This window comes from Gekko japonicus, unplaced genomic scaffold (genome assembly GCF_001447785.1).
Source record: "Gekko japonicus isolate JY-2015 unplaced genomic scaffold, Gekko_japonicus_V1.1 scaffold1199, whole genome shotgun sequence".
Lineage (NCBI taxonomy): Eukaryota > Metazoa > Chordata > Lepidosauria > Squamata > Gekkonidae > Gekko > Gekko japonicus.
Window position 1 is genome coordinate 315,781 of NW_015167086.1, and position 27,340 is coordinate 343,120.

At 47.5% G+C, this 27,340-nt stretch overlaps 1 protein-coding gene across 1 annotated transcript in view; it reads left to right on the forward strand.

Annotated features, from left to right (window-relative positions):
* GNL1 (guanine nucleotide binding protein-like 1) overlaps window positions 1-19,805 on the forward strand; it is a 38,385-nt gene extending 18,580 nt beyond the window's left edge. Inside the window, exons 2-12 of the mRNA XM_015412847.1 lie at window positions 416-584; window positions 743-879; window positions 4,302-4,453; window positions 6,195-6,266; window positions 9,233-9,431; window positions 11,168-11,263; window positions 14,306-14,506; window positions 16,662-16,840; window positions 17,804-17,966; window positions 18,087-18,227; window positions 19,467-19,805. Coding sequence (XP_015268333.1) covers window positions 416-584; window positions 743-879; window positions 4,302-4,453; window positions 6,195-6,266; window positions 9,233-9,431; window positions 11,168-11,263; window positions 14,306-14,506; window positions 16,662-16,840; window positions 17,804-17,966; window positions 18,087-18,227; window positions 19,467-19,750 — 1,793 coding nt within the window. The 3' untranslated portion in view covers window positions 19,751-19,805. The remainder of the gene's footprint in view (window positions 1-415; window positions 585-742; window positions 880-4,301; window positions 4,454-6,194; window positions 6,267-9,232; window positions 9,432-11,167; window positions 11,264-14,305; window positions 14,507-16,661; window positions 16,841-17,803; window positions 17,967-18,086; window positions 18,228-19,466) is intronic.
* Window positions 19,806-27,340: the final 7,535 nt, after the last annotated feature.

Here is a 27,340-nt window from a genome sequence, read left to right on the forward strand (position 1 = left end):
GGCAAAAATCTGTGAGCCGGAGGCTAAAAAACTGTGAGCTAGCTCACACTAACTCAGCTTAGAGGGAACACTGGTATGGTGACCGGCGTTTAGATAGGGGGGTTGTGGACTGGCCCTATGGGAGGGGAGTAAAGAATCTCGGTCTCTTTGCCCTGAAAGGACAGTGATTCTAACAGGGAATCAGGCAAGGTTGATGAAGGACTCGTATTTCTAGACGTCAGCTATGCACCATATTGCACCAGTGTCAAATTTCCCTAAAGGTCTGGGAATTTTCCATCCGAAGAGTCAGGGCTGCTCACTGGAACTTAGGAGTGAGACCTGGAGAGATGGGGGAAGATTAAGAGATCCCCCATCTCAGGATTGGAGTTGTAACAGTCTCCTTTTGTATCCCTTTGCTGTCTCCCCCCCCCCCCAGGTTTTCAAGATGGTGTGAGATCAAGCTCAAACAGCCGGAGCGGCAGCCATGACAGACACGAGGACCACACGGACACCTCAGATAGCGAGTCGTTCTCCCTCCAGGTCCGCAAGCTCAACCAGCAGCCTCAGGTCCGCAAGCCAGGAGAGCATGGCTACGATCCCAACAGGTAGCGTGGGAATACTTTGGCGTGCTAACTGAAGAGTAACTATTGAGGCTCTTGGAGAAGAGCAGGAACTGTGTGGTATTCTGCTTCCGTCCCACCCCCCCATTGCCAGCCAGCCGCCTCCTCTCCTTTCATTGTCTGTTCCCACCCCACCCCAACAGGTATCGGTTGCACTTTGAGCGGGAGAGCAGAGAGGAGGTGGAACGGCGGAAGAAGATTGCGCAGGAAAAGATCTTGGAGCCGGTACCAGAAGCCGAGATGGAGGTGGATATAGAGGATGTGTACAAGACTGGTTCAGGTGAGCTGCAGGGGTTTCTGGCAAAGGGGCTCCTAGAAAGTCTCATTTAACGGCTCCCCTCCCTTTCACTCACCACCGCTCCTGGCCTGAGGGACATTTAGCCTTTGGCCCAGTGGAGACGGAAGCACCCTCTCCACCGAGATACTTTGAATCGTCTGAATATGAGCCTCATAGGACAGACTCTGGGATTAGAGTACCAAGGTTTCCTTTAATACTAAAATGTACAACTATCTATTGACGGAGTTCTCAGGCTTGAGCAACTTGGGGCTCACCGCTTTGATATAATTTTTTTCCACAGAACCCCCCCCCCCCCCCGTTCTCTCTTTTTTGCTCGCAGCCGCACGCGGTATGGTGGACTGTCTCTTTTCAAAGTGTGTTTGTCAAGCTTCTCTGTGGTGGCTTCCATCCTTCGTGTCCTCTGAATAACACAGAGAGACCCTTTATCAGCAACCCTTTAAAATGAATTAGATTCAGGTGGGTAGCCATGTAGGCCTGAAGCAGCAGAACAAAGTTTGAGTCCAGTGGGGCACCTTTAAGACCAACAAAGTTTTATTCAAGGTATGAGCTTTCGTGTGCACGCACACTTTCCTCAGATACAGTGAATGGATGTAATGGCTGGGGAAACTCTGGGTGATTTCCCACAAGCGCTGCTCCGCGCTCACTCTTCTCTTTGGCCCGATGGTACGTGTCAATTTCACACAAGCTGCTGCGCGGCTGCATTTTGCCTCGCAGCTTCGTGCGATTTTCCCCTAGGATTTCCTAGGTTTCTGAAGGAGGTTGATGGATTCATCTACTCAATCCTGTTTTTTGAGGACTGAGTAGACGCGGGGAAAATCGCACGAAGCTGCGGGGCAAAATGTGGGCACGCAGCAGCTTGTATGAAATTGACACGTACCATCGGGCCAAAGAGAAGCGTGAGCGCGGAGCAGCGCTTGTGGGAAATCACCCTCTGTTTCACAGGGCTTTTTTCCTGAGATACACACCAGAACGGAGTTCCGGAACCTCTTCGACAAAATTCTTTTTAAAATGTTTAAAAGTTCATGAGTTCTCAGTATACAGATTGAAAACTTCATTTCCCTCTTGAGAGTTCTGGCACCTCCTTTTCAAAAAAATAAAATAAAAGCCCAGACTGTATCCGAAGACGTGTGCATGCACACGAAAGCTTATACCCTGAATTAAATTTTGTTGGACTTAAAGGTACCACTGGACTCAAACTTTGTTCTACCTTAAAATGAAGTGGAAGAAAAAATCATCTTATCTGAGCACAGCCTACGAGGCTCAGATGTTAGCTGATTCTATAGAGCCACCACACCTCCTCTCCCCCTTCCCACTTTATTGGAAGGGACTTTTGCCAAGTCAAGTTTATTATTACGATCAAAGATCAGTTACATGTTGAAAAATTCTTAGCTAAAATATATTAGAATTAAAATTGGAGCTAAATAGTAAAAGGTAAAGGTTCCCTTGCTCGAAAGCCAGTCGAATCCAACTCTAGGGTTGCAGTGCTCATCTCCATTTCAAAGCCGAAGAGCCAGCGCTGTCCGAAGACGTTTCCCGTGGTCATGTGGCTGGCATGACTAAACACCAAGGCATACGGAACGCTGTTACCTTCCCACCGAAGTGGTACCTATTTATCTACTTGCAATTTCTTGCTTTCGAACTTCTAGGTTGGCAGGAGCTGGAACTAGAGACCGGAGCTCACTCCATCATGCGGCACCCGAGTCTCGAACTGCTGAACTACTGACCTTCCACAGCCTGCAGTTCAGCGTCTTAACCACTTGAGCCACCGCAGCTAAATACAATAAATAAATAAATACAATACATATAATAAAGATAGGTAAAATGTGTTTGTTAGAATAAGTACATTAAAATAGGATCAAGTTCTGCTGCCTAATTAAACATGTGGAAGGGGCTTTTGAGACAGTCCAAGAGTTCCTTATTGGTTAATGACTTTGAAAGAGAGGCTGCTGGGAAGGAACTTGGAAATCCATTCAGAGCTGCCGCAGAAACTGAACCATACCGACATCGTGCGAAACCTGAATTTCCAGTATTCAGCTGAAAACTGCAGTCGGCTGTTGTTGTCTATGGGGCGTCTCTCTGCCTCTTGGCTGAATTCCTTGGCCCTGGGAAAACAGACTGAAAACCAGTTTAGTTTTATGCCTGAAATAACTGTGATGGCCACATCGGGGCAGTACCAGAACCCCAATTTGAGAAAAGCTAACCTCCATGGTTACTGCATCCAAGACTAAACACTTGTTAAGTGTTGTGGTCTCTTTTACTCTAGACTGTTGGAGACTCCTCTTCCCCCCTGCGGTGTTGTTCATCACTGGTTGATTCAGACACAACTGTAACCCAGTTTTCTCTCCCATTCCTGTGACTCTGTCACAGTACAGAGACGTCGAGTCTCCATCTTGGTCTCCTGTAGTCACTTCAGCATTGCTCAGGCACTCAAATGGCACCTGGAGGAGATGCGGTGGAGAGTAGAAGAGCAACTGACGGAACTTCTTGATGCGGGATATTATGGTGTCAATCCTAAAAGAAATCAACCCTGACAGTTCCCTGGAAGGCCAGATAATGAAACTGAAGCTCAAATACTTTGGCCACCAAATGAGAAGGGAGCACTCACTGGAGAAGACCCTGATGCTGGGAAAGATTGAAGGTCAAAGAAGACGGGGACGGCAAAGGATGAGATGGTCAGACAGTGTCATAGATGCAACGAAGATGAAATTGAGCCAACTTCAGAGGACGACGGAAGACAGGAAGGCCTGGCATGATCTGGTCCATGGGGTCGCGAAGAGTCGGACTCGACTGTGCAACTGAACAACAACAAACTCTCTTTCCATGGCTCAGTGGTAGAATGCGTGCTTTACAGACTGATGCTTCCAGATTGGATCCCTGCCATCTCCAGTTAAAATTGTGATTATCGTATGCCATTGTGTGTAGAATAGCCAGGAGATGCTAAGATTGTCTGGCAGCCAGAAGTTCGAGCTCTTTTAGCGTTATGCACCACTAGTGGCGAGCTAGACTTTGTTTTTAAGGCGAGAGGCGTTTCAGAGGTGGTCTGCCATTGCCTGCCTCTGTGTCATGACTTCCCTGGAGGGTCACCCTTCCAAATGCTAGCCAAGGTTGACCCTGCTTAGCTTCCAAGACCTGGTGAGATCGGGCTAGCCTGGTGATGGGAAGGATTGTTTTCTGGTTGAGGACTCAGAGAGTTGCTGCCAGTCAGAACAGGCAACATAATAATAATGTCGATAATAATGAGCCTGACAGACCATTGGTCTGATCCAGAGTCACACCACTGGCCCATCTAACTTGGTGTGGTCTGCTTTGATAGTATTCACTACTCTGACTGGCAGCTTCAGGTGTTTTCCTCCCAAATGATGGCTGCGTTTCCTGTCTGACCTTCACCTTTCTTCTGCTATCAGCACTGGATATTCCCAAGCGCCCACTCTGGAATTACCAGATGACCAAAGAGCAGCTGCTGGCCCGAGAAGAGAAGTGTTTCCGGGAGTATCTGGAGAACATCTATAGTACATTCCAGCCAAGCCAGCTGAGTTACTTTGAGCACAACCTGGAGGTAAGGTTTTGAGAGCCTGAGGGCTGCAGTTTGGGTGCTGGACTTGAGTGGCTTCTAGCTGGGCTTCCTTACCTCTTCAGTTTCCATTTGGCATCTTTCTGCGGTTTTCTCGCCATTTCTCCGTGTTTTTTCTAATTGGATCAGAGATGCACAGAGAAATGACGAGGAAACTCTAGGAAGACAACACGTGGGAAAAAAAGGGAGGAAGCTCCGGCAAAAACCACCACAGTTCAGCCCCCAAACTGCAGGAAAACCTCTGTGTGAAACAGTCCCTTCTGCGTTACAGAAACCCACATTCATCAACTCAGAATAAAGTATCTAAGTGACTTAAAATGACACATATTTGGCTGCTTTGCGTAACTAACTTTGCTGTTACCATGCTCAGAATATCCAGCACTTTGGAGTTTGGGGGCAAGAATTGGGATGGCCGAGGGTAATGAGAAAGAGGCAAGTTCACACAAATGGGTTTTTACAAACACTTCTGACATCTCATTCTGTCCCTACTGAGAATTTACCTCATGCGTTATCTGGTTCCCTACTTCTATGTGGGAAATGGTAAAAACACACAAGCAGACGTGGCAAATTGCATGTGCCTCTCCTTGCGTGTGCATGTACTGGAATGGCACAAATGACTTCGCAGTCCAAGGAAATACATGTGTGAGCCACTGTCGCACATGTTGGTCTAAATGTGCATTTCATACCGTTTCCTATATGTCTCATTTATATTCTCTTCTAGTGCGGCAAATGCGTGGCTTTGCTTGTAGATTCTTCTCCAATTTGGAGAGCCAGTTTGGTGTAGTGGTTAAGTGTGCGGACTCTAATCTGGGAGATCCGGGTTTGATTCCCCACTCCTCCATTTGCACCTGGCTGGATGACCTTGGGCAAGCCGTAGTTCTGATAAGAGCTGTCCTTGAAAAAGAGCCATTTCTGTCAAGAGCTCTCTCAGCCCCACCTACCTCACAGGGTGTCTGTTGTGGGGAGGGGAAGGGGAAGGAGTTTGTAAGCCGCTCTGAGACACCTTCGGGTAGTGAAGGGCGGGGTATAAATCCAATCTCTTCTTCTCTTCTTCTTCTTCTCCAATGAAATGCCACTTAAACCCTGGGAGTGGGAACTGATAGACCAAAGAGGAGTTAAGCTTTGTGCCCAAGCAGCCATATGTTTGAACAAGTTGGGGAAAGAACGCAGGCTTAAAAGTGGCACAGATTCTGACTAGTCAGAGTAACTGGTTGGGTCAGTAGGAAATCTCTCACTCAGGCCTTGTCAGGTCCCCAGTCAAATCACTCTCCACACACACTTTAGACAGTGTATTGTTTTATTAGAGATAAGAAAAGCTGTGGGTTTGAAACCTTTGTCAGGACTGAAGCCCAAAGGCAGGAAAAAGCATCATAAAGGCAAACCCCCCAAATACCAATCACTCATATGTCACACGTTACCTTAGCAACACAGACAGATATATGGTTGCCCTGTCTAGCATAGCCTGGCATGGAAATCATCAAGGTCGGGTCCCACGAGAACCTGTCCTGAGGCGCCCTTAAAGATGTTACAAGCAATACTCCCTAATGCGTTAGCAACACTCACTCCCCCCCCCCTTAGGAATGCAACATGGCAAGTGAGGGCAAAAGAACTGTGATAAGACAGAAAGGCAAACCTTAGGAATAGAGGCTCACTTAATAAGGCTAATCGGTACACAGATGTGCCAGAGCTTGACAGGCCTTTTCTAATCTTCTGGTTTCCCTCACAGACGTGGAGGCAGCTGTGGCGCGTACTGGAGATGTCAGACATCGTATTGCTTATTACAGACATCCGGCACCCGGTAAGGATGCTTTGCTTCAATGTTGATTATGGGCCTCCCACCTCCTTGGTCACATTTGCCCACAATTTTGGCTTTGTTTAACAGTGTAGGTAAGGAACAAGCCCTGTACTTTCCTTTCAAGAATCGAGAACCCTTTCCTTGGTGATACTAACTCAGTCAACGAAATTACAAATACCACTAGATCCTGAATTCTTTCTGTTAAGTATATTACCCGAAAGGTGGAAGAAGGGAGAGAAATATGTGATGACCCATTTACTAGCAGCAGCAAGAATAACACTAGCTAAGTTTTGGAAAAGTGAAAAGTTAGTTACCAGATAAATGGGACTTTGTTGAGAAAGCGATTGAAGAGATTGAAATGGACAATTTAACACAAAAAATCCACGGAAACATGAATTCAGCTTTCTATAAAATCTGGTCAAATGTTTATAAATGGGTTGAATTGAATACTTAAGTTAATCAGTTTGGTTTATAACTATATGGTTAATTACTTTGAATGTACAGAGGAGGGATCCGTTTTTATGTGGAATATTATGTGTTGTATGTTTACTGTCTAGGTGAGGGGTTGTTTGTGTTTGTGTTTAATAAAGATGAAATTATTAAAAAAAAAAAAGACTCGTGGCGACCCCTCGTGGGGTTTTCAAGGCGAGATATGGATTGAGGTGTTTTGCCATTGCCTGGCCTCTGTATAGCAACCCTGGACTTCCTTGGTGGTCTCCCATCCATGACTCCCATCCATCTGACAAGGTCGGGTTAAGTTAGGCTATCCAGTTCAGGGAGATTCTGGGTAGCCTCAGTTCATTTCACTAAACATAGTTCTTCGAATGGGGAAATGCTTGAAAGAAATATATGACAGCATGTTCAATAGGACAAAGTTTGAGTCCAGTGGCACCTTTAAGAACAGCAAAGTTTTATTCAAGGTCTAAGCTTTCACGTGCACGCACACTTCCTCAGATACATTGGAATGGAAGTTGCCAGTCCTTACATATAGGTAGAGGGAGAGCAGCAAATAAGCATACAACATAATTTATTTATTTATTATATTTATTTATTATATTTATACCCCGCCCATCCTGCGAACAGGCTCAGGGCGGCTAACAAAGCGGTACAATGTACCTAATTGGCATAACCATAAAAATATTAAAACTACATAAAGCACATACTCATTCATGACAAAAATGAACAATTAGCAGTAAAGTGCTTGCAGTACTGAAGATTAGATGGCGTGCTTCCAGATCTAAATCCGCGTTGTTCGTCTAATCATCATCCATCCCTCGCGCCGATGGGCCTAGCGATACAACTGGGCCAGACCTAGGATCCAGACGTTCAATAGGATCATTGATGGTAATAGTAGTGGCGGCTCCTATTTAAAAGCCTGGCGAAAGAGCTCTGTCTCACAGGCCCTGCGGAACTGTAAAAGGTCCCACAGGGCCCTGATCTCCTCTGGGAGCTCGTTCCACCAGTAGGGAGCCGCCACAGAAAAGGCTCTGGTCCTGGTCCTGGTGAGCCTTGCATCCTTGGGGCCAGGAATAGTCAATCGATGTTGGGCCCCTGACCGTAGTGCTCTCTGGGGTAAATGAAGCCATTTAACAGATGCAAGGACCAAACAGGAATTAACAGGCTTAGTTTATATGGTCCCCATGTGTTTGGATTTAATTCCGGGGGGAAACATAGTGAAGCGAATAAATATATCAAAATTGGAGACTGATGTGTAAATGTACCCTTCTTAATTGTGAGATGCTGAGAGTAAGTAACTGATACTCTCTTGTTATGCTCCATCAGTCTCCTCTCAAGCAGGGAGGTAACTAACAGCATCCTTTTTCTTTAAGGTGGGGTGATTGGTTATGCAATGTTATTGAGTCTCCTGACACCAGACCATGAGAAATACGTTCCAATCTACCATTCCAGATTACATTACATTCCACTATTCATTACATTGTTGTTGTTGTTATTCAGTCACACAGTCGAGTCCGAGTCTTTGTGACTCCATGGACCCCAGCACGCCAGGCCCTCCTGTCTTCTGTCGTGCTCCGGAGCTTGCTTAATTTCATTGCATTACAGACGTTCAATAGTTCCTGGAGCTTTTGAAATCTTTCCTTTTTGCAGTCCTGTGGTGGTGATTTTATGTGAATTCTTAGAAGAGCATTAGAGAACCCCACAGTGGGTTTTACACTTCTGAGCAAGGTTTAGAACTTGTGACCCAGACAACTGAGAGAGTTGAGTGTTGTATCCGATTCCTACCACAGAATTTATTTTTCTTTTTTGAAGATATTTTCATATGGCTGCCCTTCCCTGACTTCCTTCTGTGCTTGCTAATTGTACTTCTTAAGAAAACTGGAGAGATTTGACCCTTCCAGCCTCTCAGAGACAAATGGGGGGAGCCAGTGTTTTGAGTGAGTGAACACCAAAGCTCTCACTCACCAAAGGATAGTCAAAAGAGCACTATAGCGACACCCTTTGATACTACATGGGCATTGGAAAAACCTGTGTGGCCAAGTTTAGAGAGGTGCATTTTTAAACTTTTAAACTTGCAAGTTTAAACATAGGTAACCGAAACATAGGTAACCAGCTACAGAAAGAAAAAAATTGAGTTTTAGGCAGCAGATTTGCTGTGAGTCTCTTGGTGAATGGTAGATGACTGACAGGAGGGCCTGTGCTTGTAAACATGCAGTGGGAATGCTTAGGGGAGCTGTGCTGGCCATGCCCACATTCCTGAATGTTTCCAGAAAATGTCGGCCTCTCCCTCTCTAACATTATAATGTCTCCTAAGAGGCTTTCAGGAGCTGATCAACCATAACCTGTTTAATGCTGAATTTGGTCAAAGGCCAACAATACATGCTCTGTCAACCGGCCCCTACTTGCCACCTAATTCTAATCCCATGTCTATTAGACAGAGATCCACATTCCTAGTCCAGATCACTAGGGCTGAAACTTGGCTGTCCTCTACCTTCCCGGCCCCTCCCACCCAGGTGATCAGCTTTTCCCCAGCCCTCTACGACTTTGTGACCAAGCAGATGAAGAAAAACATCATCCTGGTGCTGAACAAGATTGACCTGGCACCCCCCAGCCTGGTAGTAGCCTGGAAGTACTACTTCAAGAGCCGGTTCCCAGAAGTTCACGTGATCTGCTTCACTTCCTACCCACAGCAAGACCAGGATCCAAGTGCAGGTATTTTCAGTATAGTGATAGTGGTGATTTGGGTAACGTGTCAGAAGCCTGCCTCATAACACTGAGTAGGAGAACAGGATTTCTGGATTTCAGCCTCTTTCTCTGTCTTAATATTCGGGCAGGGAAATGGAGGCTAAAATGTGTTGGGAAGAGCTGCTGCCCCCCTATTGAGATGAGGGGTCTTGTTGACTTAATTAAGAGGCAAGAGTGAGCCCCAACGCTCTCGTTTACCCGGAAAGAGCTTGTAGCACTATAGCGACATCAAGTGGCCGCAAGTGGTATTATAATATATTATCAAAACCGTCAGCCAAAGAAGCCAGCCGTGTGCTCCGTGTCAGTAAGTTAGTCAGCATATAAATAGTAACAGGCTTATTGTCAGAGTCCTGCAGCAATCAGTTCCCAACAACTTCCATACAAAGAAGCAGAGGTCATTTCGAGGGGGAACGGGGGGAACGCAGTTCCCCTGGGTGAGGTGCAGGGGGGCGGGGCACACGACGAAGCCCCACCCCCTGCTTCTGGCCGCCCCGCTTCCAGCCCTCATTCAGCCAGGAGGAGGCAGGAGAAGAGGGAGGGTAAGTTGCTTCCTCCCAGGGAGGGCCTTGGCGGGGCTTCCTCGCACTTCCGCCGGCCTTGCAGGTCCACCGCCGGGCCCCTGATGTCAGGGGGTGTGGCATATGCTAATGAGTTATGCTAATGAGTTCCCCTAGCTCTTTTTCTATGAAATGACCCCTGCAAAGAAGTAAAGTTTATTGAGACATTGAAGTATGCAGATTATCTTTACACATCTCGTGTTAGAACTGGCAATAAGCGTGCGGAGCAAGCAGATATGCATAATTCAAGGGGGTCACCTGATGGCCAGGAGCCAATCAAGGAGTAGGTAAAAGCCCACCAAAGTTAAGGGGTGTATTTCCCCAAGAGAAAGCTGATGCCAGACACCAAGGCCAAACGCTCATGTTACAGAGATAAAAAGCACTGAAGGCACAGAGAAAGAGAAACCTAACATTCCAGAGGCCACCCCCCTCACTCCAGAGGCCTACCTGACACTTATTACTCGGTATGCAGACCTGGGTTTCCACAGTTCGATTATTGCACGCAGCGGCCTTCAGAATGGCCCAAGATAGTCAGCAAGGAGCAGCAGAGAAGAACCTGGAATGCTATGCTCTCCTTGTAGTCAACAGTTACCCTCCTACCAGGATAGCAAACTTGGGATAACCATCTCTGAATCTTAATTCTTTAAACTAGCCCTGCAAGGAAAACAAGAATTTGGGGTTAGGAGAGGAATAGATCACCTGTTGCTTACAAGGTCGCAGCTTCATTTCAGGGCATCTGCTGTGAAAGGATTGTGAAGAGCTCTCTGATAAGGTCTCAGAAAGCTTTTGCAAGTCGGGGAAGACAGTGTTGGTTTGGAGGGGCTGAGGGTCTAAGGAAGGGCTTTATAGCCTAAATCTTAACACACTCACCCTAATGCCTGTTTTCTGAGTTAGGAAGAGGAACTACGATGTTTGGCTCTGAGCATCAAGACACACAGCAGCTACATGTATAGTTTGTGATGAAAGCTGGTTCAGTCTCATGTCTCTCCCTGCACAGCTCCTTAGATCTTACCTCTGGCCTTGGCTTACAGCCCTATTTCCCCTGCATAACCTCAGTAGTCCCCACACTCTTCCCGTATCTCATAATTTAAAACTCAAGAAACCTTGGGACAGTCTTGATCCTTCTGGCTTTTCCTCTCTTGCCAGTGTTTAAGAAACGGCGGAAGCGTCGAAAGGGTTGGAGCACAGCCATGGGGCCTGATCAGTTACTGAGTGCGTGCGAAAGCATCACAGCTGGAAAAGGTGAGCGAGGGGTGTGTGTGTCCCTTGGCATAGGTCACTCTGTTCTCATCAGTAAGGCTAAGTATGTTTTTAATAACAGGAGCGTCTGGAGTTCAAGCCTGCTTGGGAAGTCCCAGCCGCTGCTTCACCTTTTGAGCCCATGCGGGGAGGGGGGGGGGGGATCACTATGAAAGCTCAGGGGTGAGGGAGAAGCATTCTGTATGTGCTCAGAAGTACTCCTCGGAATGCAAGAGCCCTGCTGGATAAAAGTAAAATGTGCGTCTGATCCAGCATTGTGTTCCCACAGAGTCCCGACTAGCGTGAAGCCAATTAACCTCCCCCTGGCATTGTCCCTCTCATCAGCTGGTATTCTCTTCAACTGGTATTCTGAGGTACACTGCCTCTGAACCTGGAGGGTCGACTTAACCATTATGTGACTAATAGCCTTTGATACACTTACCCTCTGCCTCCTGCTTTTCCACACGAGGGCCCTTGTTCTGTGTTTCCTTAGCTGTCGCGCAGGGCTCTTTTTGTAGCAGGAACTCCTTTGCATATTAGGCGACACCCCCCTAATGTAGCCAATCCTCCAAGAGCTTACAGTAGGCCCCTGTATGAAGAGCTCTGTAAGCTCTTGGAGGATTGGCTACATTAGGGGGGTGTCGCCTAATATGCAAAGGAGTTCCTGCTACAAAAAGAGCCTGCCTGTCGGTCTGATAGCAGCAGAATGGCACTGAGTATTGAGCTGCCTCATGTCTTCCTTTCCGCTGCAGTTTCCCAGCTGCCGCGTTGGTGTGTTTTGTTACAGACGTACCTCAATTCACTTGGGTTTTCTGAACAAGGATGCTGTTGTCACTGGTGGTGGCGCGGCAGCACCCCCTCCCTTTTTTTTTAAAAAAAGTGCATGTACTGTATCGATAGGTGGACCTACTTCTTGAAGAGGGAATAGGCATGTGTGAAAATGGCCATAACATCCCTGTGGAGAAATGGCCTCCACTCTAAGGCTCTTCCCAATATTTGAATGTTTCAAGCTGGAAACAGGTTTTTTAAAAGGTTTTCCTGTGGACAAACAGCAGGCAAACAGAGAGGAGTCAATTGCTTACCCATCTAGTCCATTGCTTACTTAATGTGTAATTTCGTAACTGTTTCTAGCCCTGAAGCCAGCCAGCAGGGTTGCTCTGTGATAATCCACACCAGAACTGGAAATGATAATACCTCCCCTGAATCCATAGAACATCAGATGCCAGTGAGAAATTAACATAGTTAAAGGGGGGGGGGGGATCAAGACACAGGTGTATTTTATAGCAATATGTTGGTACCAGGGAACATTTTAAAAAATAAATCAAAGACTTGCCTATACAGGGGGAAAAAATCCTTCTTTCTATGGTTTGGAAAGGGGTGGGGAGGGTGTTGGGGCATAATCAGGAGAGCCAGGCCCAAAGGCAAAGAGTGAAGGCTGAATGACTGCAAAGAACAATGAGTGCCCCTGTGGCTTCTGAAGGCGCAAGGGAGCAAATGGCCGGAGTAAAAAGATAAACGGTACCAGGTGCTACGAGCACGCAGGAAGAACAACGATCACTCCTGTGCCTTCTGATAGCGATTTCTCTATCCGGTGAGTCCTTCCAAAAAAAAGAAATACTTGAAGATTTGCAGACACAAGGGATAAATATTCCTTATTACCAAGGCAGGGGAAAGACAGCGCAGGTCGAGCTAGTCCCCCAGTTGTGGTCCAGAGAGTGGAAAGTGGGCGGGATGGTGGGAAGAACCAATAAAAGCGCAGGGAAACAGGCACATGAACAAACTTGACTCAAGTAATAATAATAATGCTTTCGATTTATTGATCGCTCTTTCCCACATACCTGCGGGCTCAGAGTGATTTACAGTTACTCTTGAGACAGTTGGACTAACAATATTTGTGGGGATAGGGAAGACAAACATACAGCATTAATTACACACACACTGCAGCTAGCCGGGCTTCATCTGCAGGCTGGGTCAGTCGTGTTCCTACGGCATCTTGTCGGCTGACTGATTACTAGAGAAAGAGTGGAGTAAAACTGGTCCAAAAAGAATAAGAAAATAGATGGGGGAAATGCAAGATGAAAACTTAAGGGACCAAGAGGACATGCAGAAACCAGGGGATAAACTGTGGGGCCAGCACTGATGCAATAACAGCGGTCCTTTCTGCACTCTCTTTTTAAATCCATGCTCACCACGGTGTCCTCCAAGCACTTCGGCACTAAAATCAAACCCAACCTTCCTTTTAAATCCAGGTTCTTTTCCCATTCTGCACTAAAATCGAGCCCAATCTTCTTTTTATTCCAGTCCCCCCCCCCCCAATTCTGCATTACATTACCTCCCTTCAGGGGTCAGCCCGGTCTCAGCCTGCTGCTGCCCCGGGGTTGTTTGGATGCTGTTTCTGTGAAGTTAAATTGCCTCTTCGGGAGCACTGAGAAAAGCCGGAGCAGCAGGCAAATGCGGAAAGGACCACCATGTGGAAAATCACTTTTTTCTGTTCTGCTTTTAAAGCATCTAGGCGAACAACTGTTTCTAGTGGGAAGAAATGGGGGCGGGGGTGAGAGCACAGGCCAGCATCGCACTGCTGCGCTTATGTCACTTCCTGTGAAAACCAGAAGTGGCACAGGGACGCTTTAGCATTAAAAAAAACCTCTATGGTAAAACCATAGAATTCTTAAGAAACCCAGAGCATCTCAAGTTGTCAGTTCTGGCTAAAAAGATGGAAGGGCGTGCCAGGACCCAGGATCCACCCCAGTCTCTCCCAGGGGTTAATGGCTGTGGCTTGGCAACCTTCGTCTTCTCTTTGTCCTGAGTCTACTGTCAATCAGTTTTGGATAACCTGGGGGTTTGGGAGAGGGAGAAACACTCTTCTCCAAAATATGGATATTTTTTTGAACTTTTCAGCTGGTCTGATTGTCCTCCAGGAAAAGATCACACACCCCAAGTGTGAGCTAGTATCCTTGGATTCTGAAATGGGTTTCAGGATCTGACCGTCCTGGTTACGTGCGCTTTTGTTTTGTGTTGTTTTGCGCTCGCATGGCTTCTCTTCAGTCGACTTGAGCAGCTGGAAGGAGAAGATCGAACGGGATGCAACCAGTGCTCGCCTACCGCTTGAAGACTCAGAGGAGGAGGAGGAGGAAGAGGACGACGGGGCAGCTGTACTAGTAGAGCACCAAACGGATGTGGCTATGGAGGCTGGGGAGCCCTCTCAGGAACTCTACAAGGATGGCATTCTGACAGTAGGCTGTGTAGGTGAGTGCGCCATCTGCTGGTGGGGAGGAAGCCGAGCCTTCTAGCTAGGAACCGTAGTGGAGATGGACACTTTGCCATGCATACTTAAAGAAATAAGCTTTATTAACAGTGCAATCCTAAGCAGACTTCAGTGGACTTAAAAGGGTGTAATTCTGGGCTGCTCTGTAAATTTACTTCATCGTCCTCTGAAGCACATCTGCTGGCACGTGGCTGAACATTATTAAAGCAATTGGGAAATAGCATTACACTATCTACTGGCAAATGAAGATGGCAGTAACAGTAGAGAGAAGAATGATTTTGTGTAACTCCACTGTACTTATATCAGTACTCTGTGCGCCTTCTGATAACTACTTACTCTCAACACTTGCTGCTGGGCCGTTCTGCAGCCTTTTGGCTTGCGCAGAATGCTTAAGCATTGAGAAAAGGGGGAGAGGGCATGTAAAAGGGTGATAGGTCAGTGGCAGAATCCATGCGTTGCATGCAGAAAGTTCAATCCCTGGCATCTGCACTGAAGAAGGATATTGAGTAGCAGGTGCCTGGAAAGATCTTCTCTCGATACATGAAGTTGCCTTATACCAAATCAGGCCCTTGGTCCAACCAGGTCAGCATTGCCTGCCCAGACTGGCAGCGGCTCTCCAGGGCTTCAGGCAGAGGTCTTTCACATCCCCTACTACCTAACCTGGTCCTTTTAACTGGAAATGCTAGAGATTGAACCTGGGACTTTCTGCATGCCAAGCACATGCTTTACCACTGAGCCACGGCCCTGCCTAAACTCTGGGTAGCCACTGTGGGCAACAGTGAGCTAGGGAGACTAACAGCCCAGCTCGGTAGAAGATAGCTTCATATGTCCGTAATCATAAGGGCAGTCATATGAACAGCAAAGTTCATAAGACAATAACTTTGCCAGTCGTGTGACAGAGAGAGGGAAACAGCCCCATTCAAGCTTACCGGTTGCTCTCTGTCACCTCATGTAAAGTGAAGTATGCTGGCCCTGATCCAGGGCAGCGGAAGGGAGAGGTCAGCATGCATCTCGAGGCTTTTGGTTGCTTTTTCTGAACGGCCACACAGGGCGTCACATGCCACTTCCTGAAACCCCCACTGGCACATTTTTGAAGTGAGCTCATTTTTCACCAGCTCTTTAAAAAAGCAAAAAGTCCCTCCATGCTGAAATGATGATCCGTAACACAGAGAAAAGAAAGGGTTTTCTTTTTTTCCCCATTGCCTCCATTTCTTTGGATGTAGACGTATGCGAGCTTGTGAGCTATGCAGAGCTATTCATTAGCTGGAATGGAAAGGTAACATTCCGGGCTTCCATAAAAAACTGCTCCCTCCATATCTCTCCATCCCATCCCGTCCTTCCTCTTGGTTCAAGACAGTTTACAATGGTAGTTAAAACATCCCCAGCTAAAACTAAAGATCAAATCGCAAGCCCCGAATCCCACCCCCCGCCGTAAAAGATGCCTGCTTTTCCAAACCCCTCAAAAGCCCTGGCAGACAGGCATGCCTTGCAGCGCCTCCTGAAGTTCTCCAAGCACGTTTGCCCAAGAGCTGATCCTGTGGGGAGAATTCTCCCCACAAGCTCGGCTGGGGCTCTGAGGGTTGCCCGGTTTAGACCGGATTGCCCAACAGAGCCCGCCCAGGAGCCGATCCTGCAGGGAGAGTTCTTCAGGGAGCCTATTCCACCGAGACAGAGCCCAAATAGAAGAGGCCCAGGCTCCGGTCGATGCCAGACAGGCCGCCTTAAGTGGTGGGATAGCCAACAGGTAACCGTAGCTGGCACAGACGGACATGTGGAGGGAGAGTATTGCAGTCTGATCTTTTGGAGATTCAGACACTGTTGAGCCCACCGATTTTAGTATGGGAACTCTGTAGTACTTTGACAGTTTAAGATGAAAAAATAGAAACGAATCAACAACGAAGCGGAGGAAAAGCACAACAGTGTTAGATGTGTGGCAGTACATTTTTTTTTTAAAAAAAAGCATTGAGGAAAAGGGAATATGGAGCACTTGGATAGACGTAAGTTTGGCTTGGGTAGACATAAGTTTGGAAAGAGAAGCCTGCTTTCCAGAGGGAGGGTCTGATTGGCCAAGCCCCAGAACGCATTCCGGATTCTAACCCCGCCCACATATTGCTCTGCTTTCCCTCCCCCCCATAGGCTTTCCCAATGTGGGCAAGTCCTCCCTCATCAATGGGCTGGTGGGCCGCAAAGTGGTGAGCGTCTCCCGCACTCCGGGTCACACCAAGTACTTCCAGACCTACTTCTTGACGTCCACGGTCAAGCTGTGCGACAGCCCCGGCCTCATCTTCCCTTCCCTTGTGGACAGGCAGCAGCAGGTAAAAAAGCCCCTCAATGTAGTAGGGGGTGGGAATTTGGAAAGAACTCTCTCCACAGGCACTGCTGGGCAGCCCGGTTTAGACCAAACTGCCCAACGGAGCCCACCCAGGAGCCGATCCTGCAGGGAGAACTCTCCCTGCAGGCTCAGCTGGGGCTCTGCTGGGCAGCCCGGTTTAGACCGGACTTCCCATCAGAGCCCGCCCAGGAGCCAATCCTGCAGGGAGATTTCTCCCCGTAAGCTCTGCTGGGCAGCCCAGTAATTCCTGAATATATCCAGGATTTGGGGGGGGGGGATTTTTTTCCAAAATATGCCCCCCAAAATACTGATAAGGTGTTTTTCAGGTATATTTTCAGTTTGGGTAATCCTGTTTGTTACACAGCCCGGTCACCAAGTGCCAAATGTACATGAGTGAACCCATTGGAGACCAGAATGCACAGACCCCTAGCACTTGCACTAGTAATCCCAGGTGGTAAGGCTGACAAAGACCTTTGTTGCCTGTGACCCGGCAGTGACGTGGCTGGTCTATGAAGAAATCGCTGGCCTCTGGACCCTTGGCCTGTCTTGGAAGAAAGCTGCTCCTTATGCTTATACAGTGGCCTGCTCTTTGCAGCTGAGACAACTTCATGTCAAGGAAGGGATTTCAGATAGGGGCTCTCTGTTGAATTCCAGCACTCCATCCACTAGGCCCCACCCCCGGGCAAAATAAGGAAAGGTTAATGCAAGCCCTGGTTGGGAAGTTTTGAGAATGAGTGTGGGAGTGGAGACAGAAGACTAGGGAAAGTGCTGAAGGTGGCTTCTTGATTTGTCATTCCTGAGGTCTCTTCCCATCTTTGGGAAAGAATGAGTGTCGTTGTTCTTGTTGCTGTTATTGTTGTTCCGGCTGTGTTTGCCTCTGCTCCCAGCTGAGTGACAGAGAGAACAGCAGGCCCCTGACCCCAACGTGTCTTTCCTCTTATCCTAGATCCTGTCTGGTATCTACCCTATTTCCCAGATCCAGGAACCCTACACGTCTGTGGGGTACCTGGCTGTCCGAATCCCTGTCCAGGCCTTGCTCAAGCTGCGGCATCCGTACACGGAACCCGGCAAGCCTGAACCTCCATGGTGCGCTTGGGATGTTTGCGAAGGTAAAAAGGACTGGTGGCGCAAGGGGGGGGGTCTGCCTTGTAACAGCAGTGAAAAAGGGGAAGCCCGGCACGGTGTGAACGTCTGTTTCTAGTTGTGATATCCTGTCTTCTCCTTTCCAGCCTGGGCTGAGAAACGAGGCTACAAGACCGCCAGAGGAGGCCGCAATGACGTCTACCGAGCAGCCAACAGCCTCCTGAGGCTGGCCGTGGACGGGCGTCTCTGTTGCTGCATGCGGCCCCCAGGGTATGCTGCACACAAAGGTACTGTGGAGCAGGGTGTTATGGGAGGCTCGCCCAGCATTCCACTGGGCCCAAAGGGAACAGTCCAGAGTTGTGAAAAAGTGATATTTAGGCAGTTTGAATGGGTGAGGTGAGAGGCTCAGATTCATAACAGCAAGTCACTCCTCCTGTGGGCCACCTGACTTCTACGGCCTCCAGTTCCATTGGATGTTGCCCTCTGACCTTCCCAGCCCTGCCTTTGCGGCTTTCTTTCTGGTTCCAGGTTGGTCCCTGTTTTGCACGTTAGGTCTGCCTTTGAGCATGTGATTTCTTACCTAGCCCAGTCTTTTTATGTCAAGGAGAGACTGAACTCCCCCAGGAGGGTCAGCAGTTCAAGTGAGGTGAAGTGGTGCCGAGGCAGGAAGTGATGTCAGCCTGGGTGGGGCGTGTGCAGTCTAAATACAGGGCAGGAAGGGAAAGGCAGTCTTGCTGGTGGGTTTTGTAGGTTCTGTAAACCCAAACAAAGAAAAGGTTTTCAGTTTTTGCGGATGGTGCTATGGAGGCACAGAGTTTGATATGGAGCCTAGAATTCACTGTGGTGAGAAATCTCTGCTAGCTCTGTCTGTCAGTTCGTTAAAGCAAGTTTCTAGTTCTCAAGGCTGCCAACAAAACTTTGAAAGAGGATAATGACTGATGAAGCTAGAGAACGAGCAGCAAATTCTTGGTGCTACCTGGCCTGTAGTTACCGTCGGGCTGTTGGAGCCTCTGCCCCATTCCTTAAAGGGCCAGCCCCACAAAAAAATTTTTGAAAAGAATGGGGGGGGGCTGCACGCATGGCCCTCCACTTCTTCTCAAAAGCATTTAAAGGGATCCTTTAAATGCTTTTGAGAAGAAGCGGGGATTGGTGTACGCCCCTCTCTCTCCCTCGCTCTTGCAAGATTTAAAGGGCCCTTCAGCTGATCGGCGGAACATGTGCTCCCCGCTGATCAGCTGTAAGGGGTCTTTAAATCTTGCAGGAGGGAAGGGAGGGGGTGGCCGCTGGCAGTCAGGCTTGGGGTTGGATTGGAGCGGACATAAAAATAACGGCAGCCCCACCGGAAAAAAGCATTGCTCAAACACTTCCAAGCATTTCTCTGTAGCCTCGAGGACTAGAAATGTGCTTTTTTTGTGTGTGGGGAAAAGATAGTGCTTAAGGGTCCCGTGTAACTCTCTGGTTTTGAGGGTGGGGATGAAATGACCTTTGACAGCCCCCCCCTCTCCTGTCCGTCTCCCTTCCTGCAGCCACCTGGGAACGTCACCCAGAGACAGCTGAGATCTCTGCGCTGCAAGAGGCTCACCGTCAGGACGGGAAGCACAGCTCCGGCGAGGAAGAAGAGGAGGAAGAGGAAATCTCCAGCTCGGGAGAAGAGGAGGATGAAGAGAAAGACCGGGACGCGGATGAAGAAGGAGAGGAGGAGGAGCCCTTCACGGCACCCAAGAGCGGGCCTAGCCTGGCCGTCCCCCCCAGAAGGGGAAAGTTTGCTGGCCAGAACTTGTTTGCTTTGCTGGGGGAGGATGAGTGTTAGCAGCTCCCCCTGCTGGACAGACTGAGAGGGGCGGCCCTGCCCCAGGAGCGCATTCCCAAGCTCCAGAGCTACTGTATATCAATAAAGGTGATGTTTATTTCCTGGCCAGTCTCCACTGGTGGGGGTTGGCAGGGTGGAGAGGGAAGAGAGGGCTAATTGCCAGGGCCGTGAGAGTTGCCTTCTTGGATCAGTCATGGTCCACGCAGTACAGCAATCCCTGGCCAATTCTGGCCAGTCCAATGCAGTGCCCCTGGAAAGCTCATAAACCGGATGTCAAGGCAACAAGCACCCCCTCTGCTTTGACCCCTGCCTGTAGGAATCAGAGATATAATGCCTTGGAATGGGAAGATTTATGGTTAGCGGCCACAAAATTGTCTTTACCATCCATGTAATTCTAGAGAGGTAGCCGTGGTAGTCTGTTGCAACATAATCTGCCTGGATATATTATATATGTTGTTGTTCAGTCGCACAGTCGAGTCCGACTCTTCGCGACCCCATGGACCAGGTCACGCCAGGCCCTCCTGTCTTCTGCTGTCCTCTGAAGTTCACTCAATTTCATGTTCGTTGCATCTATGACACTGTCTAAACATCTCAGTCTTTGCCGTCCCCGTCTTCTCTTTGACCTTCAATCTTTCCCAGCATCAGGGTCTTCTCCAGTGAGTGCTCCTGTATAGGTATGTGATAAATGTAAAATCTTTCAGTGGCACATAGCACATGAAGTCCCAGTACATGATCTAGCTGTCTGGCCACTCTGGAATCCTGCCAGCCAGTCGGCTCTTCCTTTGCTATTAACTCAGAGAGTCTCTCCCGGCTATTAACCTTGGTGAGTTGCAACAGCTGCAACGCACGTAGCAAGACTGCCTTCTCATGGAACAGCAGAGCAACACAAGTCTGTACATGATCAATCGTTAAGAACATAAGAGAAGCCAAAGCTCAACACTCTGTGTCACACAGTGGCCAAAAATACCAGGTGCCATCAGGAGGTCCACCAGTGGGGTGTCATGTGAGTGTCATGGCTTCCTTGGGTCCAGTTTTTGTTGGTTTGGAATTATGCAGTTGTTTGAGTCACCTGGCAGTCCTTGGAATGCTGTATCTAAAATCTAAAAAAAAAAAGGCGGTAACTTTATCCTCTTTGTGGCCCTCCCACTTTATCCACGTCCATCTCAAGTGTCACCTTCTCATTAGAGCCATCTTGCACAAGTAGCCTTGGCACCAGTGATGCGGCTTTGATGGCAAAACTCTTCCCCACCTCCTTGGTGGCTTTATGGGGCAGGGTTCTTTGTAATTCAAACAGCAGAAATGCCTTAGAAGGCAAGTTAAGTCCCAGCCTTAGCAACCGTAATAAGGGTGTGCAAGAATGGGAAAGGGAAGGAGGAACTTTACAAACAGGATGCCTTTTGCAGTGATTTTTTTCCCCCTTTGCCTTCACTGTTTTGCAAAGAGTGTGAGGCCATATTCAGAAGACAGGGGCGGAGAAGAGACCTCTTTGCTGCTAAGGCAAACCACTTCGATACTCCCTTTGATCCAGTTGGACATACCTTTCTGTGGGATGTGCATTCAGATACACATTCTGGTCTGTATTTGGGGGGAAAGCCACATGAGACCTGTGCTTCCGTGCTTCTGCATTGTCCGTCCCCACCCCACCCTGCTTGCTTGTTATCTTTGCCAAGCCTTTTTGGAAAGGTAAACTGGGGACAGACAGAAGCATAGTTTTGCAGGTCCTACCCCCATAGGCACCATTTGTTTTCCTTGCTCCTTTTAGTTGCCATTTTGCTCCGTCCACCACCAGAGGGATTGTGTGGGGCTTTAAAAAAAAAACCAGTAGTAACTAGAGCCCTATACAGTTATAATGATCGACTGCAACAATGTCCTAGTCTCCAGCTTCTGTTTCTTTTAAAAGTAAGGCTCTAGCCCTTTTGGTTGCTGAGTTATAGGGGGAAAGGCTGCAGCTTTCCCCATATAACTTGGCAACCAAAAGGGCCAGAGCCTTACTTTAACAAAGCTGGGAAATAGGAGGTTGTTGCAACAGATCTCTGTTGTGGGAATCTGTTTTTTTAAAAATGCCCTCTGAAGGTGGGGTGGAAAATGATAGCCACAGAGGGTTGAGGCATAAATGTGTGGGGAATGCTTCCATGTGAGTCCTCTGTTGTCACTAGGAATGCCTCTCCATTCACAGCAGCCACAAGAGCTTCTCAGAGCATTGCCTCCGCATGGAAGCAGCCCAGGAGAAGGCGTGTCGGGTAGTTGCTTAGATAAAGAGGATGCATTCCTCGCCTCCACCCATGCATTTGCCTAAGCCCTAAAGTGCTATTATTACATAGCCACATCTGTGACACTGTGTTTGCCACACTGGATTTGAACATGTACTGAAGAAGCACGCCTCGATTTTAAAAAAAGTTTCCAAGTAGCAGCAGATGGAAAAAGGGCAAGGAAGAGCGGCCGAAAGAATGAAAGAGCAAAGGGTGTGTGTGTGTGCGTGTGTTGAACATTTCACCCCACCCCACCAGCAACTTTCACAGTAAAAGCTGAACCTCTGTCAATACACTGCTAGCAATTATTATTTGTTGTTCAGTCGCACAGTCAAGTCTGACTTTTTGTGACCCCATGGACCACATCACGCCAGGCCCTCCTGTCTCAATTTCATGTTCGTTGCATCTGTGACACTGTCTAACCATCTCATCCTTTGCCGTCCCCGTCTTCTTTGACCTTCAATCTTTCCCAGCATCAGGGTCTTCTCCAGTGAGTGCTCCCTTCTCATTTGGTGGCCAAAGTATTTTTACCTCTTTACAAACACAAATACCTCTTTACAAATACAAAGAAGTATTTTTAACTCTTTACGAACTTTACAAATTTACCTCTTTACAAATTTAATTTTTTAAAAAATTGTCAGACTGGTTTGCTAGCTGCCTGCTAGCATGCATACCACAATCCTGTGTTCATACTTTTTAACAAATATATATATATATATATGTGTGTGTGTGTGTGTGTGTGTGTGTGTTTCCTGTAGTCCTGATGGGCTCCTCCTGCTTTCAGAGCACTGAAAACATAAGACACACTATTGTTATGCTGCAGCAGGCTGAGTATTTGTCAGAGCACTGCATAATTAATATTCATGCTTCTGAGATGCACATTTCCCAAGCAGAATATACACCTGGGGTAGTAATAATTATTCTATGACATTGTATGTAGAATAGCCAGGAGATCCTATGATTGTCTGGCTACCATAAGTTCTAGCTCTTAGTGTTATGCACAACTAGGTGGCAAGCTAGATTTGTTTTTAAAGCAAGAGACTTTTCAGAGGTGGTTTGCCCTTGCCTGCCTCTGCGTCATGACCCTGGTATTCCTTGGAGGTTGCCCTTCCAAATACTAGCCAAGGCTGACTCTGCTTGGCTTCTGAGATCTGACGGGATTGGGCTAGCCTGGACTATCCAGGTTAGGGCTCTGGGGTAATACGGGCCTCACATGGGGAGTGGTACCATCTTCCTTTTCACCAGAGTGAAAAGGTCCCTGAACTAAAAACTATAGAGGCTCTAGCAATCTTACATGTGACTAGCATCCCTCTCTGCTCCCCTCCAGAGGATGTGTGTGGGTGATGATATGCATCTATCTAGCCACACTGGCCTGGTGTAAATATGTCAAAATTGACGGGCAGATGTACCCTTCTTAATTGTGGGATGCTGAGAGTAATTAACTGAGACCCTGCCAGTACTGCTCCATCGTTCTCCTTTCAAGCATGGAGGCGACCTTACAGCATCTTCTTCTCTGAAGTGGGGCGACTGGCTGCGTAGGGTTACCTCGCCTGTCCCCAGACCAGAGAAATGCATTCCGATCTATCATTCCAAATTACAATTACATTCTGCTATTACAATCTACTATTCTAATCTTATTATTCCACATAAGAAATAAAATGAAGAGGACGTATGGCCCTTCTGGGGGAAATAAGCTTTGACTCTCAAATGCTTACACCCTAGAATTGTTGTTGGTCTCTAAAAATGCTACTGGATACAAATCTAATTGGCATACCCAGTTATTTTAGTGGATAAAGGTAGTAGGTGTTGTAAAAGGTCTCCACCTGAGACTCTGGAGAGCTACGGCAGACAGAGAAAGGACTAAGGCCACTTCGTGTGCCACCATCATGTGATGGGGGTGTCCGTGCTCGAACATAGTGTGTGGGGGGGCAGGTTGCTCTCAGTGTTGATGAGAATGAAGCCAGCAGCTGCAAATCCAGGACTGGCTTAAGGGAATTTAGAGCATGGCCAGTATCTCTAACTGTGATACTGTATTAACATTCAGTTCTTTGACTGCAAAAGTCACTTTTCATTGATGTAACAGTCTTGGCAAGATCACACGATTGTCAAGACACACATGCCCAGACCAGCCTCCATTGCTGGAGGAGTGTGACGATGCTTTCCATCTTGCAACAGATCATGTCTGTTTTCTGTCACCCAAATATAAGCTTTGGTCCAACCATGTTTCTGCAGATGGAAGGATTTCTTCCCTCAGAGCACGATTTTCTGGCCTCCCACGGAAGAATCATTTCAGGGGGCATTTGGAGCTGTAGCAGGAAGAGGGAGGCGAGAGAATAACCCTCCCCCTGGCAGATGGAAACCCTTCCACCTACATAAACATTCTGCTGGATCCAAGCCAGTGACAGCATCCACCCATCGTTGCATAGAGCAACAATTCACAGCTAGACTGTCTTATCCAGACAGGAAAATCCAGTTGTGAAAGATGGCTAGAGCTCAGCAGAACAGCTCCCGGTGATGTATGCATGCATGCATGCAGTCAGTTCTCTTCCGGCTGAGCCATGTGGATTTCCAATGATTCACAGCTACTAGGTCAGAATCACGCTCATTTTATGGGCACTGAGATGCAGTTTGGGGATGCGTGTCCAGTAGAAGGGGTCTAACAACCCAGCTAGCCTCTCCACCTTCTCCAATAATGCCTTCCATCTTCCCACCGTCTATACATTCTCCAAAAGTTCTCAAGACAGGGTGTGGTGGAACATGCCTGCTCTGGCCTACAGGCCCTATTCCGCCCTGCCCTCCTAGGATTCCCAACTCCCTGGAGGGGGTTTTCTTTCTCGAGTAGGTGCCACAGTTTCCTCTAAGCTGTGCTAGGGGGCGCTGGCACACAACATTTCAGAGGGCTGCTCAGAGCATTTTAGTTTCAACTCACATTTCCCCCCTTCCATAGGAAACAATGGATAGGGGCACCTCCTTCTCAGGCCCATAGAATTGGACCCCCTGGTCCAATCTTTTTGACACTTGGGGTTTTTTTTGAAGAGAGGCACCAGCAGCAATGCTGCAAATTTGGTGTCACTACTTCAAAAAACAGGGCCCCCCAAGCCCCAGAAACCCCCAGATCAATTCTCCATTATAGCCTATGGGGCTCATTGACTATAATGGTTCCCATAGGTTACAATTGAGCCAGAATCACCAATTTTTTTTTGCACACCCATATTATGCTTTTCAGTATGATTTGTAAGCTGCCTTGAGTCACAGGGAAAAGTGGGATATACATATTTGAATAAATAAGTAGTTTGAGCAGTTTGATAACATTTGAGCAACTTCCTGTTTGTTAGGTTAGGCAGGGTTCTGACAGTGGTGGCTCCTCCTCTGTTATACTTGACCAGTAATGCTGGTTGTCATATTTCACTAAAAAACCCAAAGTAGACTGCAAGAGTTTTTTTCTCCCCTAAGTGCTTGCATATTTTGTAAAGGTCAACGCAAGGCAACTGTCCAAGCCCAGGTCTACCAATATAGTGGACTCGGGCAGATAGACCTGTTCTCCAGAGGCCAGGTCTACCAATATAGTGGAAAGGGGTAGATAGATCTGTTCTTCCCCTGTAGAGGACAACATTTTGTGTAATGAAATTTGACTTGATTCTGTTTTCTCTTCTAAATTCTTAAAACATCGTTTAAATATAATTTAAAAGAATTCATTCTGAGATTTTTACAATAATCTTCTAAAAATAATGTATGCAATAGTCAATGTAGATTCACTCACAACTTTAACTCTGCTAGCTTTAGTTGTTGTAGATTTTCTGGGCTGTATGGCCGTAGTCTTGGCATTGTAGTACCTGACATTTCGCCAGCAGCTGTGATTGGCATCCTCAGAGGTATAACACAGAAAGTCGGAATACAAGGTAGAATTTTTGCTCACAACACTGTGGAGCTTAGAGGGAGCATTGGTAGCCACTGCCACCACCTGCCCTTTTTCAAGGAACTGCCCACTGGGAAGGGCAGGACTCCCCGCTTCCCTTACACATTCAAGGGCCTTGCCTCTATGTCTCCTGCTGCCCAGCACCTGGCTACCACAGGGACAGTTTAATGCCTTGGGTGCCCCAGGATGAACTGGAGGCCCTTTTAAAATAGTGTGTCCAAAATGATGGAAGTCTATGTGGTACAGAGAACCATTCTCAGCATCAAAAGTTTAAAGTATTTATTAAAAAGAAAATGTTTACAAGCATACTTTTAGCACAACTCCAGAGTGAAGCAAGAAAAACAAAAGAAACTGGTAAAAACAAAAATGCTCTGTCCCTTTCTCTATATGTGCCCTATCAGCTGTTAAAATTTAGGAGACCCTTTAGCTTAGGTAGTTACAAATCCCTATGAAGTTACCTTTACCTTGAAGCTTCCTTCAGCTCTCCAGGCAAGCATATGGTCAAAATGGCTTACTGTTAGCAGCCCTCAGATAAGAGTTCTCATGAATGCAGCATCCCAAGGAAAGAGACCTCCCTCCTGTGGCAAGGAGTTTTTACCACCTGTCCCTATATTCCACCCCCTGCCCAGGTCAAAGAGGTGCTTCCTGTAGATCTCCAGGAATCCCTTTCCTGAAGATGCTTTAGAATTCTATTCCTCCAAACCTCGATTCCCTGCCTGAAAAGGGGAGGGGGGAGGGGAAGCGACCATTCCTTTGTCTAGACCCATTAGCATTTGTATGAAGGTAGGCTGAGGTACAAGCTGAGCAGACTTCCACTTCTGCCTAGAGGGGGAAAAAACCTGTTAAAATGCAAAGTGGAGGCTTTGCTGCTTGCCAGCTCCCAGGGAAAAAAAAATGAATTTCTTCACACAGGGACACAACCCTCTTCAGAAGGAAAAAGAGTAGGGATGGAAGTACCATACACCATACAAAATTACCCCCCCCCCCCTCACACACACAAAGTCGTCAGGTTCCATTAAATCTGGCATCATCTTGCAGTTGGGGAGGGGGTCTTCAATGTTGCACAGAACATACACTAGCCATAGCAGAGGCATGATATACAAACATCCAGGGGATAGCAATATTAAAAGCTTTTGAGTTTTGCTCAGTGACCTGTAGTTTGGGGATAAGGCTTTTTACCAACCTATCAATGAAGCTTTGTGGGATGCCAACCAGAGACCAGAAAGAATTCCATCAATAGTCACTAACCGTGGTGACTAAAGGGAACCTCCACATCCAGAGGCAGTAAATCTCTGAATACCAGTGCTTGAAATCAACATCAGGGGAAGGACTCAGCCTCTTATGCACTGTTGTTGGCCCTCTAGAGGAACTGATTGACCACTGTGCGAGACAGGATGCTGAACTAGATGGACCCCTGGTCTGATT